Source organism: Adiantum capillus-veneris, chromosome 28 (assembly GCF_014529385.1).
Source record: "Adiantum capillus-veneris isolate H3 chromosome 28, ASM1452938v2, whole genome shotgun sequence".
NCBI classification, from domain to species: Eukaryota; Viridiplantae; Streptophyta; class Polypodiopsida; order Polypodiales; family Pteridaceae; genus Adiantum; species Adiantum capillus-veneris.
In genome coordinates, this window is record NC_140958.1 from 933220 (window position 1) to 948500 (window position 15281).

Sequence of the window (15281 nt, forward strand, 5' to 3'; positions counted from 1 at the left end):
GGACGTGGCCAGGTTTTTCAGTATTTTTCCAGTCCTGCCTAGACTGTGGGAAATGTGGGATCTTGCTAGATTACATCTATTGAAATACTGCAACTAATTTAAATTGAATTATAATTTTAAATTAACCTTATATTCTCCATGTAAAAGGTTGCTACGAGTATTTAAGGATATAAATTACACAATAATTTTGCATATTTTTTTCAAGTTTAAGGAGATATTTGATTTTTAAGTATTAGCTAACCTCTTGCATTTAGCTCTTCATATACTTAGAACACTTGGCCTTTTGCTTTCTTCATACCCACGATTATTTCTCGCTGAGCTTTTACTCCTATCTATCTGTTTGTCTCCTGCTCGTCTAACTATGGCTCTCGACCATGTTGACAACCTTTTAGGAGAAATCTCTGTGATTGTTGATGCCATCTCCGGAAGTGTGTCTATGACTTCAAAATCAGTCATACGCGCTGCAGTCCTTGGTGGTTTCAAAGGACGTGTACATGAGATTGGAAGACTGCCTGTTGAGAATATTATGGTATCCCCTTCACCTTCCAAAACTTTTGGCTTCTTTTGGGATGATAGTGTCAATCTGCCTGAGACCTTTCATAAAAATTGTGAAGCTATAAAAGGAACTATCTCACGGGAGATGTTCAAGTTTAAAGAGTCCTTAGAACAACAATTTCTTGTCCACAAACTTGCTGTTGACCATGAACTTGCTGTTGCAAAAGCAAATGAGCAACGCGATATTGTTCTTGTGAAACAGTTAGAACATGATATAACTCAATTTAGAGAAGAACATTCATCTCTAAAAGAGCATCTTGAGTTGGCAAAGCAACACATGGAGTTACAGAACCAGTTAGAACATGATATAACTCAATTTAGAGAAAAACATTCATCTCTCAAAGAGCATCTTGAGTTGGCAAAGCAACACATGGAGTTACATAACTCCATTGTGACCAACCAGGCTCAGGAAGTTTCATCCTTGAAAGATTTTCTTAATCAATCTCAAGCACAGATTGCTGCTCTGAACTCCATGGTGACCAACGAGGCTCGGGAAGTGTCTTCCTTGAAAGACTTGTCTTAAGCACAGATTGCTGCTCAGAATACCCCTTCAACTGCCCTACAAAATAATTGTCGTGTCGCCATGCACCGGATGGCGATACCGGTGCATGGCGACACCATTGACAAACAATCACATTATTGACACCAGAATTTTGGATATTATCCAAGAAATCAACACATAATCTGAAGTGGCCACAAGGAAGCAAAAAATGCGTCTTTTGAGTAGTCAAACAAACATTGCAAATTGTAAGATCATCAATTTTGTCTGTAAAAAGGATCAACTCTGCTGGGGCTGAGGTAAGCAAATTGCTCAAAGACGAGATCTCTCTTGCCTGATCATTCAATTGAGCTTGAGCTTTTTGGAGTAGACCTCTCAAAGAAGTCACTTCCCCAGCCTGGTTGGTCTCCTCGGACAATAATGCATTTTGTTACACAACTCCTAATCTTCTTAGTTTTTGTACTACTGGCTTGCTCCCTTCTTTTAGATGGATATGACGCAAAGCCCACAATGATATGAACACCCCAAGCCTACACACAGAGAGAGAGGAAGGGAGAGAGAGAGAGAGAGAGAGAGAGAGAGAGAGAGAGAGAGAGAGAGAGAGAGAGAGAGAGAGAGAGAGAGAGAGAACACTCGCAATTGATGAAAACAACATCGGGGATGTGAGGGTGAATTATTTCTGCAATATTTACAAGGTGGCATGCCGTGGTGGTAGAGAGGTAGGGGGAGGAGGTGGTGCAACCTACTTGGTGCGTTCTCTAGGGAGACTCAATGACTGTGAATACTCATTGCCAAGAGCGTGCATACGTGTGTGCATCGACCATTGGATTCGAGAGATGGGTGTGGTTCCCTTCGCATGGTGCAATTCCAAGGCAAACCCAACACACAAGACCCCCTCCCCGTGATGGTGATGGTGTCAATCCCTCCTACTACACTCTACCCAATGCTTGGTTCCACATAAGTTGCCCCCCCCGATAGTGACCTCTTAGTGCCAATTTATAGGTGTTGGCTGCTTGGATTATGGTAATCCCAGTGTGGTTAGGGTAATCTTAATCGGGGAGACAAAGCAAGTGGTGGGCCCGCTGTGGTTGACCCTTGCGTTGTTTTGGGGAAGGTTATTAAAAGATGGGAATCTCTAGGTGGGCCTTTGTCACCATCACCTAGAGAGAGGATATTTACAAAAGGGAAATTTACAATGGCTTGGATGAAAACTGAAGATAATGGTAAAATAACCTAAAATTACTGGGATGGCATCGAGGTTGCGTGTTGTCGGCGAATGGCGAGCTGCCGGTGCGTTGGTGTCGAGCGTTCTTCTTTTCGGAGTCAGCCGGGGCATGCTTTTGGCGCATTTTGTGTTTTTGTCGTTGGCGGCGCGTGCTTTGGATCCCTCTTCTTTCGTTTGTCGATGTCGTAGGCGTTTATGCGTGTGTGTATGTATGTATGTGAGTGTGGGAGCATATATGTGTATTTGCGGGTGAGTGCGTATATGTATATGTATGTGCGCATGCGTGCATGGGAACACGGGAAGGGGGGGAGTTATATAATGTATATATATATAATATATAATTTTATATATTTTTTCTTTTTTTTTGTGGCGGATGGCAGACTGTTGCGCATGGTGGAAGGAGAGGAGGGGGTAGGATTGGGGTGTGTGTGTGTGGGTGAGTGTGGGTGTGTGTTTTCTGCTACCTCAAGGCACGTGTGTGTGTGTGTGCTTGGGCTGCGGACTGCGCATGACGGTGTGGGTGTGTGAGTGTGTGTACTGCAGCTCATGGGAGAGAGAGGAGAGGTGGGGGGGGGGGGGGGGTGTTGTGGGGTGTGTGTGTATGTGTTGCTGCCCGCTAGAGAGAGAGAGACTTGCATGCTGGCGACATCCGGATGGAGGGAGAGAGACTTGTGCGCTGGCGTGTCGTGAGAGGGAGAGTGAGGGAGAGGGGGAGGGGAGAGGGGATAAGAGGTAGAGAGAGTGTGTGAGGGAGAGTGAGGAGAAGAGGGGGTATGGCGGGGCATGGGTTTGTGTGGGTGAGAGGGAGAGGGGGAGGGTGGTGTTGTCTTGCATGGGCTTAAGGAAGAAGGAAAACTAAGTCAATGGGGGGGAGGGAATATATCCGCGGGCGGGGGGGGGGGGGGGGGGGGGAATGAGCCGAAGGAGGGTGAGGCGAGCGGGTGGGGAAGAGGGAGGAGGGGTCGGGGGGAGGGAATTTTGGCGGGCCGAAGAGGGGGGGGTAGGATAGGGTAGAGGGTAAAGGGTAATGGGACAGGGGAGGTGAGGGTGAGTGTAAGAGTGAGGGGGGGGGGGATATTAGGGAAGGGGGTATGTAAGGAAAATGGGGGGGGAGAGAGTGCGAGGGTTTTATCTGATGCCTGTAGGGCGGGAGGGGAAAAAATGAGTTACGGTGGGGGGGTACTGAGAGTGTGTGTGTGTGTGGGGGGGGGGGGGGGGGGGGGGGTGAAATGAGTTTTTTTTTCTTTTTTCTTTGATTTTCCGAAAGTCGGCTATCATTATCCCTCTCTCTTTTGGCTAGAGGCATTCATGCTTCTAGCCCTTCTTCAGTTTCTTCAGTTGTAGAGTTAGAGGGTTCTTCCTCTTCTGGAATGTCTAACATGAATTCTGGCTCAAACCTAAGAAAGTACCTCTTCAGTCTCCATCCATTGACTCTACTCTTGTGAATTCTCCCATCAACGTCCATCAGCTTATAGCTGCCGTTATCGTAGCGTTTCTTGATGATGAATGGTCCTTCCCATCTAGGCTGAAATTTCTTATCCTTCTTGGTATCGAATCGTTGTCGTATCGCAGCACTAACATGCCTTTTTCCAGTCCTTTCTCTTTAAGCCCTTGATTGAAAGTGAGTCGACGTCGTTCTACCTGTGCTGCATAGTGATTGATTGCTTCTTCCCTATCCCGTTGTAGTCTCTCTAGATCCAAGATGTGGTTTCTAAGGTTTACGATTGGACGGTGGGTCTGGCTGGCCAAGACTCGTAAGCTGGCTATTTGTACCTCAATGGGTAGAATTGCCTCCTTCCCATAAACTAGATGGAAAGGGGTGAAACCTAGTGATTTTCGAAACATTTTTCTGTAGGCCCAAAGAGCTGCCATGAGATGTTTATCCCAATCTCCTATATGGTTGTTCACCTGTTTTGTGATGATCTTGCAAATAATTCCATTTACCTTCTCTACCAGACCATTGCATTGTGGATAGTATGGTGTGGAATGCCAACGTGTGATGCCTAACTTCTTCATCAGTTCTCCTATCACATCACCTCTGATTCCTGGTCCTCTATCTGATATTATCTCAAGATTAGTGCCAAAATGGCAAACGATATGCTCAAAAATGAACTTTTCCACCTCTTGGATAGTAATGCGGGTGGTGGCCATTGCTTCTGCCCATCGCGTCATGTAGTCTACCCCCACTATGATGTACAGCTTACCTGATTGGGCCCTTGGTAAGGGACCAATTGCATCTATTCCCCATTTCTCAAACGGACCATATGAAATGATAGGGGTTTGTGGCTTGTAGGTTAGCGTGCGATCACTGGCCACTTGACAAGCCTTACATGTTTTACACCAACGGTGTACATCTCTGTTCAAACTAGGCCAAAAGTATCCTGCTTGTAGAATCTTCCTACTGGTGATATCTAGAGCAAAATGACCACCGCAGACGCCGTCATGGCAGCTTGAGATTACCTCGGTGATTTCACTAGAGGTTGGCACCCGCCTGAGAATTTGATCTTTGCCCTTACAATACAAGTGGTCATCTATAAGGCGGTACCTAGTAGCCTTCCTTACCAGCCATTTTTTTTGGCCTTTGGTGTGTCCTGTTGGACATTCTCCTGTATTTAGAAAGCTGATGATATCAGGCATAGCGTCACTGCCTTGGAAGAGGGGTAGCTTTAATTTGATTGCTCCTATGGAAACATCTTGTATTATTTCTTTAGCTAGTGCATCTGCCTCTTGATTTTCTACTCTGGGAATATGGAAGAGTTTTACTGCTTCAAACTTCTTTAGAAGGTCCTTAACTTGACGAAGTTGACCAAGTAAAACCTGATTCTTGCACTCCCAGGTGCCATTTATCTGCCTTATCAAAAGCAAAGCGTCGCCGAACACATTCAAGCGCTGAATTTTTTGTGAAATACATTGTTCCAGCCCAAGGATTAGGACTGCATATTCTGCCTCATTGTTAGAGTGGGAGTGTAATAACTGCCCCATGGAGAATACTCTTTCCTGATGTTCATTGAAAATGACCATGCCTGCTGCAGACTGATCCATTGTTCTCTTGTATTCTCCGTCAAAGAAAAGAGAGTGAGCTCTCTCTAGCTTAGGGCTCTCTTTATCTGGTGTTCCTTCCTTTGCTTCCGTGTTGACCTTGAGGTTCTTCTCGTAGTGACGATGAGTGAGAATTCCTGCTAGACTAGCCCTGGTGGAGTTTTCTACTTGCATGGTGTAATCAAACTCTTGTAGTCTAATTAACCACTTTGAGATCCTAGATGAGACATCCATGTGTCTCATTACATAAGGGAAAACTTCTTCCATTTTCAGGATTACAAATGGTCTAGGAAAGAGATAGGAGCGGAATTTTGTGGTAGCAAACATTAGTGCCAGAACCATGTGTTCTACTTCGGTGAATCCCTTTTCTGATGGGGTCATGACTCGACTAGAGAAGTAAATAGGGCACATGAAAGAAGTTTTGGGATCCTTTTGCATTAGCACTGCTCCCAGAGTATCATTTCCCACACTAGGGTTTACATAGAATGGCTCGTCCCACTTAGGAGGTGAAATAGTGGGGAACTTAGATAGGACTTGCTTTACCTCAGTAAACTGCTGCTCATTCTCTTCACTCCATGAGAAAACATCCCTTTGGGTGCGTTGTTGTAGGGGAAGGACTACTTGAGATAGCAGGTGAATGAACTTGCTTAAATATCTTACCTTTTGAAGGAAAGAAACCAACTGCTTGGCGGTGGTGGGAGATGATAATGATATGAGAGCTTGAATTTTGTTGGGGTCAGCCTCGATCTCTTTTGCTGAAATTACATGACCAAGGAGAGTGAGTTTGCCCTCACCAATGTGACACTTGTCCATGTTGAGTTGGCCACCTAGGGTTTGTAGCCTGGTTAAGCCATCATAGACTTTGCTTAGATGAAGGGCTCGTGAGCTATAGATGCAAAAATCATCTATGAAAACCCGTATTGATGTTCCAAAGTAGGGTTGGAAAACAAAGGTCACATAGCGTTGAAATGTGGCTGGGGCGTTGGTGAGGCCAAACGGCATCACTCTGTAGGCAAAACATCCCCAAGGTGTGATGAAGGTTGCCTTCTTCTGATCCTCCTCCACAATGCTAATCTGGAAGTATCCTGAGTAGCCATCGCATACTGTGTAGCGTTCGTGACCTGCCACTTCATTGAGTATTTCATCCTGGAATGGGAGGGGAAAATGGTCCCTCTTCGTGGCTGCATTGAGAGGTTTATAATCCACACAGACTCTCCATTTACCATTTGTTTTTGGTGTGACTACTACTAGGGAGACCCATTCTGAGTCTTCGATAGGGTGGATGAAACCTGCTTGTAACAAATTCCTTACTTCTTTAAGCAATGCCTCTTGTTGAATTACTCCAAGTCTTCTGAGCTTCTGTACTACGGGTTTACTACCTTCCTTGAGCTTTATGTGGTGCTGCACTACAATAATCCCTGTGATCTTATCATAGCCATCAATGAACAAAGTAGTGAAGTTGCCTAACATGGAGACATACTCCTTCCTCTCTTCATTGGTTAACTCATTTGAGAGCATTTTTTGTAGCTTACCTGCATCCTCCAATGACTGCTTACCTGATGGTCCCTCTTCGTTTGCTGAGGTTGCTTCAGATTGTGTTAATCTGTTTGGGTCTTTAAGAATGACTCCCATTACTTCAATGCTACTGTCACTCCCATCGGTGGTGGTTGTGTCTTCTCCTGAGGTAGACGAGGATTCGCTGGTGGACTCGTCTTTTGAAGCCTCCAAGATCATATTGCGCTGCTTTCCAGTCCTCATGTCGTAGAATATGGACTTCTCTTTAGCATCCTTCATCTGGATCATCCCGGTGCTCCAGTCTTGTTTTGCTTCCATGGCCATAAGCCAAGGCCTTCCAAGAATGATGGGGTAGCCCTCCCTTTTGTGTGGCATGACGAAGATGTCTACCTCCACTTCCGTATTGAATGCTTTTACTTTGATCGCATTTACAATGCCTACGCATTTTACTCTTACATTGTTTGCCATCTTGGCTCGGCAGGGTGCCGGCCTACTTACCTCTAGACCTAGATGGTGCATCATCTTTTCACTCATGACGCATATTTGCACGCCACCATCTATGTAGACGTTTGAAATCCGCTGCCCTTTAATGTGAGCGTCCATGGTTGGCAAGATGTCATCGACATCCCTCCCAGAGATAGCCCCAGCTATCCGTGGTTTTGATTTCCTGGTACTTACCATTTTCGTCCATTGCCTCCTCATTCTGGGTGCAAGGTGGAGTGATTGGGGCCAAGTTATCTTCGGGCCCTGCATTAACACATCCTGAACTAAGTCATAGGGTTGTGCTTCCTCACCTAGTGAGAAGTCCATGATGTCTATCTTCCGCCGCGGTTTAGCTGCTTGCTTGCTAGACTCGCCTTTCCCTTTCATCTTCTCTTCCTTTTGAGATGCCTCCTCGTGCCTTGCACGTTTCACTCCCATAGCATCCACTTCTTCTACCTTCGCTTTTTCTTTGTGCTTCTCTCGAGCTGACTCTTCTACCTTCGCCTTCCCTTTAGCCTCTAAGCTAATGACACTCACCGCTTGGTTCACCGCAGGTGGTGGGGGTAGTGGCGGAATGAGAGGTTGGGGTGGTGGTTGCTGTTGTATAGGTGGTCGCAGGATTTGGATTGCTGGGATTTGTCCTGGCTGTCTTGGTGGTGGTCTTACTCTTGGCGAAGAGATCTGATTCTGTCTCCCTTCTCTATTGAAATTCTGCCTTCTTGGGTGTGGGCAGTAGTACATTCCATGGCCGTCTTCCCCGCAGTTGTAACAGTGGTATTCTGGGTTCTGCCTTCGTTTTCCTCTTCCTTGTTTTGGATTTCTGCCAGATGCATGCCCTTGCTGCACCAGATGCACATATAAACTCTCTAGTTGGGTGGTCATGCGACTTAGCAGGTCTTGCTGTTCCTCTGCTGTCTCCTGTGGTTGGACTCTATGGTTGGCTATTGCAGCCACTGGGGTTGGTCGGGTCGATCTTGTTTCCTCTGACTCGTTTACTCTTGCTTGCATGCGCAGCTTCTTGTCTTTAAGGCGGGCTACTTCGACTGCCAACTCATATGTTGCACGAAACCTTCCCTTCACCTTCTCTCTAAGCGGTGACCATAGACCAGCAATGAAACGGTCCTTCTTCAGGAAATTGGGCGCTCCTTTGCCTTCCTCCAGTGTGGCAATCCATCTCTCCCATAGGTCCACAAACTTTAATTCATAGGTGGCGTACTCCAGCAGGCCTGCCTGCTTTAATTCTGTCAATAGTTGCCATAGCTTCTCTGAGGTTGTGCCTCCACCAAACCTCTTTACAAAAGCATCCCTTAACACATCCCATGCATTCTTGGTAGCCTGAGGCAATGCATTGTACCAGGACTTGGCCTCTACTTTCATCAGTAGAGGAAAAATTCTGAGTCGTGAAGCATCGTCATCTTTGTTGGAGATGACACAAGCAATGTCAAAATCGTCCAAAAAATCAGTGGTGAGATCCTCACCCTTCTTTCCACAGAACGTGGGGAAAGAAACACTTGCCATGGTGGTGACTCGGGAAATTACAAACCCTTTTTTTTTTCATCAACAGTAACTGCTCGTAGAGGTTTCTTACAGGGGCGAATGGATACGTTAAAACATGATAAAAATAGAGACATTAAAGGAATGATGGTAATCAAGTATGGGAAGAATGATAGGGTTCAGGGAATTGAGGATTTCTCTTAGTACTGCCGCACCAAATAGGTAGACGATCTTCTGTTGGTAGAAGACTTTCCTATCTACATAGATGTTCACATGCATATGCTGCAGGAATCTGAACGGGAATGCCGTCGGCCCATTTTCCATTATGCACAAAGAGTGAAATACCTACTTACACTCTTACCATGCCAGTGTTGATGAGTCGGCACATCCACAAGAGGTCGTCACCTTTCATGGGTTCCTCTTCCTTCATTGCTTAGCACGTACGGGGTGATGGCGACGCGTCTGAACGCTCCCAGTCTCTTGGCTAACAGCAATTGTAGGTAATTTCCGTAATCGGCGTGTTGCATGAATTCTACTCCATTCAGCTGCAGCTCATCTCCAGCCCACTGGGTCTCTCCCATGGTAGAGAGCTTCTTCAGAATAAGTTGTATAGGGAGGGGAGGAAGGTCCTCCACTCGCTTCCCAAAATAGCGAAGCCAAACCACTCCTCTCTAGGACATGGGAATCTTCTCACCACTTCTTCTTTTGGATTGTCGAAGTGGATTGGTAGCACTCGCATGCGTCGTGCAAATCGGTAGGCGACCTTCTGCCGCTTTCCTTCGGATGACTTCTTCTTTGACAAAGTGGGTACAACCCGGCTCTCTGAGATTGAAGCACTTGCTTGTCCAGATGCTTCTCCCTTCGGGGTCATGTGTTTCCAGGCTAGCCTATCTTCTCCTTGCCCTTGGCTCGAGTAGCACCTTTACGCCACTTTGGGGTTTTATCTTTGACTGTTGTTTCTTCAGGGAAAAGAGGCCTCACCGTCTGCTTTCCTTCCTTGACGTGAATGACCTCCTTGCGATGAATGTCAATGTAGAAGACTTCAGCCCTTCCGTTGCCTCCGTTGCTGGCACTCATTGACCGTGTGCCTTGATTGACAACAGTGATGGCACCTCACCAATCTGCCACCTGATGCTTTCGATTTATAGTTAGAACGAACGATACGAGATGGAAAATTTACCTCTTGAATGTTGATGACACTGCAGCCTGGTAGTAGCACCTCAATGAAGGCAGCTAAGGCCTCCTTTGTCTCTTCTTCTTCCGTCCTCCAGTTAGAAAACTCCTTTAGCCACTCGTCCATGATTGATAGTGGGTGTCACTTTCAGCATTGTAAACTTAAGGTCTGGAGTTCGATCCTCAGTGGGGGCACCAAATGACGGACGCAAAGCGGACCCCGAACCCCGACGGCCTCTAAAACGCCGGGGGCCGAATGGCTCGCCTCGAGCCTGCCACGGTAAAGCGAACAGGGGGCACCACCTAGCTTTGAGCGGCTAGGACGCAAAGCCCATGATGATATGAACACCGCAAGCCTACACACAGAGAGAGAGGAAGGGAGAGAGAGAGAGAGAGAGAGAGAGAGAGAGAGAGAGAGAGAGAGAGAGAGAGAGAGAACACTCGTAATTGATGAAAACAACCTCAGGGGTGTGAGGGTGAATTATTTCTGCAATATTTACAAGGTGGCATGCTGTGGTGGTAGAGAGGTAGGGGGAGGAGATGGTGCAACCTACTTGGTGGGCGACTCAATGACTGTGAATACTCATTGCCAAGAGCATGCATACGTGTGTGCATCGACCATTGGAGTCGAGAGATGGGTGTGGTTCCCTTCGCATGGTGCAATTCCAAGGAAAACCCAACACACAAGACCCCCTCCCCGTGATGGTGATGGTGTCAATCCCTCCTACTACACTCTACCCAATGCTTGGTTCCACATAAATTGCTCCCCCCCCCGATAGTGACCTCTCAGTGCCAATTTATAGGTGTTGGCTGCTTGGATTATGGTAATCCCAGTGTGGTTAGGGTAATCTTAATCGGGGAGACAAAGCAAGTGGTGGGCCCGCTGTGGTTGACCCTTGCTTTGTTTTGGGGAAGGTTATTAAAAGATGGGAATCTCTAGGTGGGCCTTTGTCACCATCACCTAGAGAGAGGATATTTACAAAAGGGAAATTTACAATGGCTTGGATGAAAACTGAAGATAATGGTAAAATAACCTAAAATTACTGGGATGGCATCGAGGTTGCGTGTTGTCGGCGAATGGCGAGCTGCCGGTGCGTTGGTGTCGAGCGTTCTTCTTTTCAGAGTCAGCCAGGGCATGCCTTTGGCGCATTTTCTGTTTCTGCCGTTGGCGGCGCGTGCTTTGGATCCCTCTTCTTTCGTTTGTCGATGTCGTAGGCGTTTATGCATGTGTGTATGTATGTATGTGGTTGTGGGAGCATATATGTGTATTTGCGAGTGAGTGCGTATATGTATATGTATGTGCGCATGCGTGCGTGGGAACACAAGAAGGGGGGGGAGTTATATAATGTATATATATATATAATATAATTATATATATATATATAATATAATTATATATATATATATAATTTTTTTTTCAGTGGCAGATAGCGGACTGCTGCGCATGGCTGAAGGAGAGGAGGGGGTAGGATTGGGGTGTGTGTGTGTGGGTGAGTGTGTTTTCTGCTGCCGCAAGGCGTGTGTGTGTGTATGCTTGGGCTGCGGACTGCGCGTGAGGGTGTGGGTGTGTGAGTATGTGTGCTGCATCGCATGGGAGAGAGAGGAGAGGTTGGGGGGGGGGGGGGGTGTTGTGGGGTGTGTGTGTATGTGTTGCTGCCCGCTAGAGAGAGAGAGACTTGCGCGTTGGCGTGCCGTGAGAGGGAGAGTGAGGGAGAGGGGGAGGGGAGAGGGGTGAGGGGATAAGAGGTAGAGAGAGTGTGTGAGGGAGAGGGAGGGGAAGAGGGGGTATGGAGGGGCATGGGTTTGTGTGGGTGAGAGAGAGAGGGGGAGGGTGGTGTTGTCTTGCATGGGCTTAAGGACGAAGGAAAACTAAGTCAATGGGGGGGAGGGAATATATCCGCGGGCCGGGGGGGGGGGGGGGGGGGGGGGGGAATGAGCCGAAGGAGGGTGAGACGAGCGGGTGGGGAAGAGGGAGGAGGGGTCGGGGGGAGGGAATATTGGCGGGCCGAAGAGGGGGTGGTAGGATAGGGTAGAGGGTAAAGGGTAATGGGAGAGGGGGGGTGAGGGTGAGTGTAAGAGTGGGGGGGGGGGGGGGGGGGGGGTCTCATGCGGCTCACACCGAGGGAGCACGAGAGAGGGGTTGGGGGGGGGAATGAATTTTTGCCTGGCCGGGGAGGGTAAATCGGGGGGGGGGGGGGGGATATTAGGGAAGGGGGTATGTAAAGAAAATGGGGGGGGAGAGAGTGCGAGGGTTTTATCTGATGCGTGTAGGGCGAGAGGGGAAAAAATAAGTTACGGTGGGGGGGTACTGAGAGTGGTGGGGGGGGGGGGGGGGGGGGGGGGGGGGGTGAAATGAGTTTTTTTTTCTTTTTTCTTTGATTTTCCGAAAGTCGGCTATCAGTGGCTCTCATAGTTGCACCATGTGTGGCATCGTCCATGCTCATGAAGAGGCGGTATAGCTCTAGCTCCTATGCCTCCTTGAAATCTTGTGGCACTGGTTGTGTGAGTGTCTTCATCTGATGCGTGGCCTCACACTCAGTAATCTCTTCAAGGGCCCGATGTGATCGCAATCTACAATAGAGATTTCTGCACTCATCATCATACCAACGATTTTGTGGTCGGGTACCTGGGGTGGGGTGTATCTAGTGTGAGTGGTGTGTGGGAAAGAGCTAATCTTTGATGTCTGAAGAACTGATGTGATCTTGGCGGTGAGTCTGGGTAGTGGTGTGGAGTGGTGGAGCAAAAGGAGTCCCTTCTCGACGTCTATCGAGTATAGGGGTGCATGTAGTGGGTATAGAGGATGTGGTGTCTCCAGTGAAGGAGAGTGCGAGATATGTGTGGTTAGCTCCAATAGCTAAGGGCGGGATGGTGAAGGAGCTAAGTAAGTTGGTGGCCTCTGTGAATTCCATGATGTAGTCCACAATGCTCCCTCCCCCATCTGCAACTCCATGTGGTATGCATGTTAGTCCCCTCGAGGTGGGCCACTATGCCATCCTGTTGTAAATAATGAGTCGGTGCTGAGAGCCTAATATGAGCAAATGATGACCATACTCTGTGATGCAAGTTGTGTCTGTTGAGCCTCTGGTGGTGACCTCCTTGTGGATGGCCTAGGTCCTCTATGTCATAAATCTCACATTGGTCACTGCATGTCCTAGCAATGAAGTCTCCCATGAGGAAGCTTCTCCTAGTGGAGAGTACTAAATAATCTCCTCTGAAAATCATGTATATGGTGATGGTCTCTCATCCTCATCCCTCTGTGTCTTTGTAGTGGCAAATCTAGAGCTTGAGGGAGCAAAGTAGCAGATGATAATATAGACCATCTTATCCCCTCATAGCTCAAAACGAATCCAAATGTAGTGGGCTTGTGGGTCACGTGAGAATCCGTATCCTCCTCTGGAGTCCTTATTTGAAAAGTATAGCCACCCCTCTTGATCCTCGTGTGGTATGCTGACCAGTTCTTCCTCGGTGTGACGACTCCCAATGAAAGCCGTGGATCCCAATAGACTTTGCTATGGACTCTCATGTGTCTTTGTCATGTCCCATCCATTCATCACCTTCTCAAGTCTCTCTTGATGGGTCCAGAGGTCTCCATTGCAATTCCAAACCGGGACATGGATCTCCTCTTGTGTCCCACAAGCCGCGAGTCCCTATGCGATGGTCTTGCCATCAATGATGACCCTACCATCTCGATACATTGCTTTCTTTCCCTCCTTGCAATCTTGATGGACTCTAGGCATGCATGCGCCACAGTGGTCTTGTTGCAGATTCATGAGGTCGTCATCAAGATAAATAGGGGGACCCTCTAATCCTCCCAAAATGACCCTCTTTTTTATGAAAGAGGTGCAGAACTCCTCAATGGAAAATTGAAGGATGAGTGCTCTTTACTTTGGATATTTGTCCACCCACCATGCTTTGGAGAAGGGTAGGTCTCCTTGCTTGTATCCAAGCTTCTTGCATAAATCTTTTGCATCATGTCGGGCGTTGATCTTGTCTCTTCTTCTATTCATCAATCGTTGTGTGGATGATGAGGACCTCATCTTTTTGGGTTTCTTCTCTTGCCTCTTTCTTCATGTTCTTCCTAACTACGTCAACCCACCCCTCTTTGAGAGAGAGAGAGAGAGAGAGAGAGAGAGAGAGAGAGAGAGAGAGAGAGAGAGAGAGAGAGAGAGAGAGAGAGAGAGAGAGAGAGAGAGAGAGAGAGAGAGAGATAGAGAGAGAGAGAGAGATAGTCTCCTCTGTATGGGGAACAAAATCTCAGCCCAAACTGATGCAAATCAACCCATAATTAATTAAAAAATTCTCTCAGAGAATAATTTACATAAATATGGTGTCAATTGACATTAACTGTATCAACGACAACCAACTCGGCGTCAAAAGCACCAATATCCCATTGCATTCATATTCTCTGGCAAGGCTACGAATTGGGGTGCTGCAGCTATCTATATCACCGAAGGTATCTCATACATCCGAGAATACCCCAGCTCAATAAAACCTGACGTAGGGCCCTCCAAAGGATCAACACACTCCAAACAAGACTAATTGCCGGAAATCAAGATGATATGGCTCCACAAACGAGGTTCATAGGCAGTGTCCGCAACTCAATGTACATGAGAATCGAGAACATTCTTTATCGATGCGACAGGAACTACACACAAAAAGGCGCCAAGAGATGCAAGCAATCTGCTAACAAGATTCATGTGGGGAGAAAGTGATCTCAGAAAGAGATCACAGGCATATATGAAGCTTGAAGGTGTAATGTGTGATGCTCTTGGAACAACCACTCACACTGTAGCGAAAGCTTGTGAAAGAAGCTCCACCTATGTGCTCCCAAAAAACCGTGTCTCTCAAGAGACCACTTCAATGATGTGTAAACTTCTCCTTGATTCTTTGCCTAAATCTACCATAAACTCTCAAACAAGAAGCTTTGTATCAGCTGCAATTGTACCTTCAGCCCAAAATGTATGCACCCAACTTGGAGTAGCTCCCGTACTTCCAAAAGTACATCAAACTTGCACTCAATGGCCAAGAACGTGTGGCTATCCACACATGCATACATCCACTCTAAATTGGTTGAAGATTAAGCTCTCCAAAGCTCTCCATCACCTTGATCTGAAGCCCTAATTTAAGCTCCGTAACATGTACCTATGAAAAACTCAAAATACACAGCTATTGCGGAAAATTTTGTGATCAGAAATAGGTCAAATAGACATTTCCATTGCCTCCGAAACATGCCAAAACCCCAGAAAAGAGTCCTGGATTGCGCAGATCTGAGTTCGTATGAGAGATTTATAGCCAAAA

General features: G+C 47.1%; 1 protein-coding gene across 1 annotated transcript; it reads left to right on the forward strand.

Moving 5' to 3' along the window:
- The first annotated feature begins 361 nt into the window (after window positions 1–361).
- LOC147419975 (uncharacterized) lies at window positions 362–1078 on the forward strand. Its single transcript, XM_086505140.1, has one exon. The coding sequence runs from the start codon at window positions 362–364 to the stop codon at window positions 1076–1078; it is 717 nt and encodes a 238-aa protein (XP_086361266.1).
- Window positions 1079–15281: the final 14203 nt, after the last annotated feature.

What these genes read in the sequence shown, in the direction of transcription:
- LOC147419975 (XM_086505140.1), top strand. Translation starts at nt 362, where the DNA reads ATGGCTCTCGACCATGTTGACAACCTTTTAGGAGAAATCTCTGTGATT.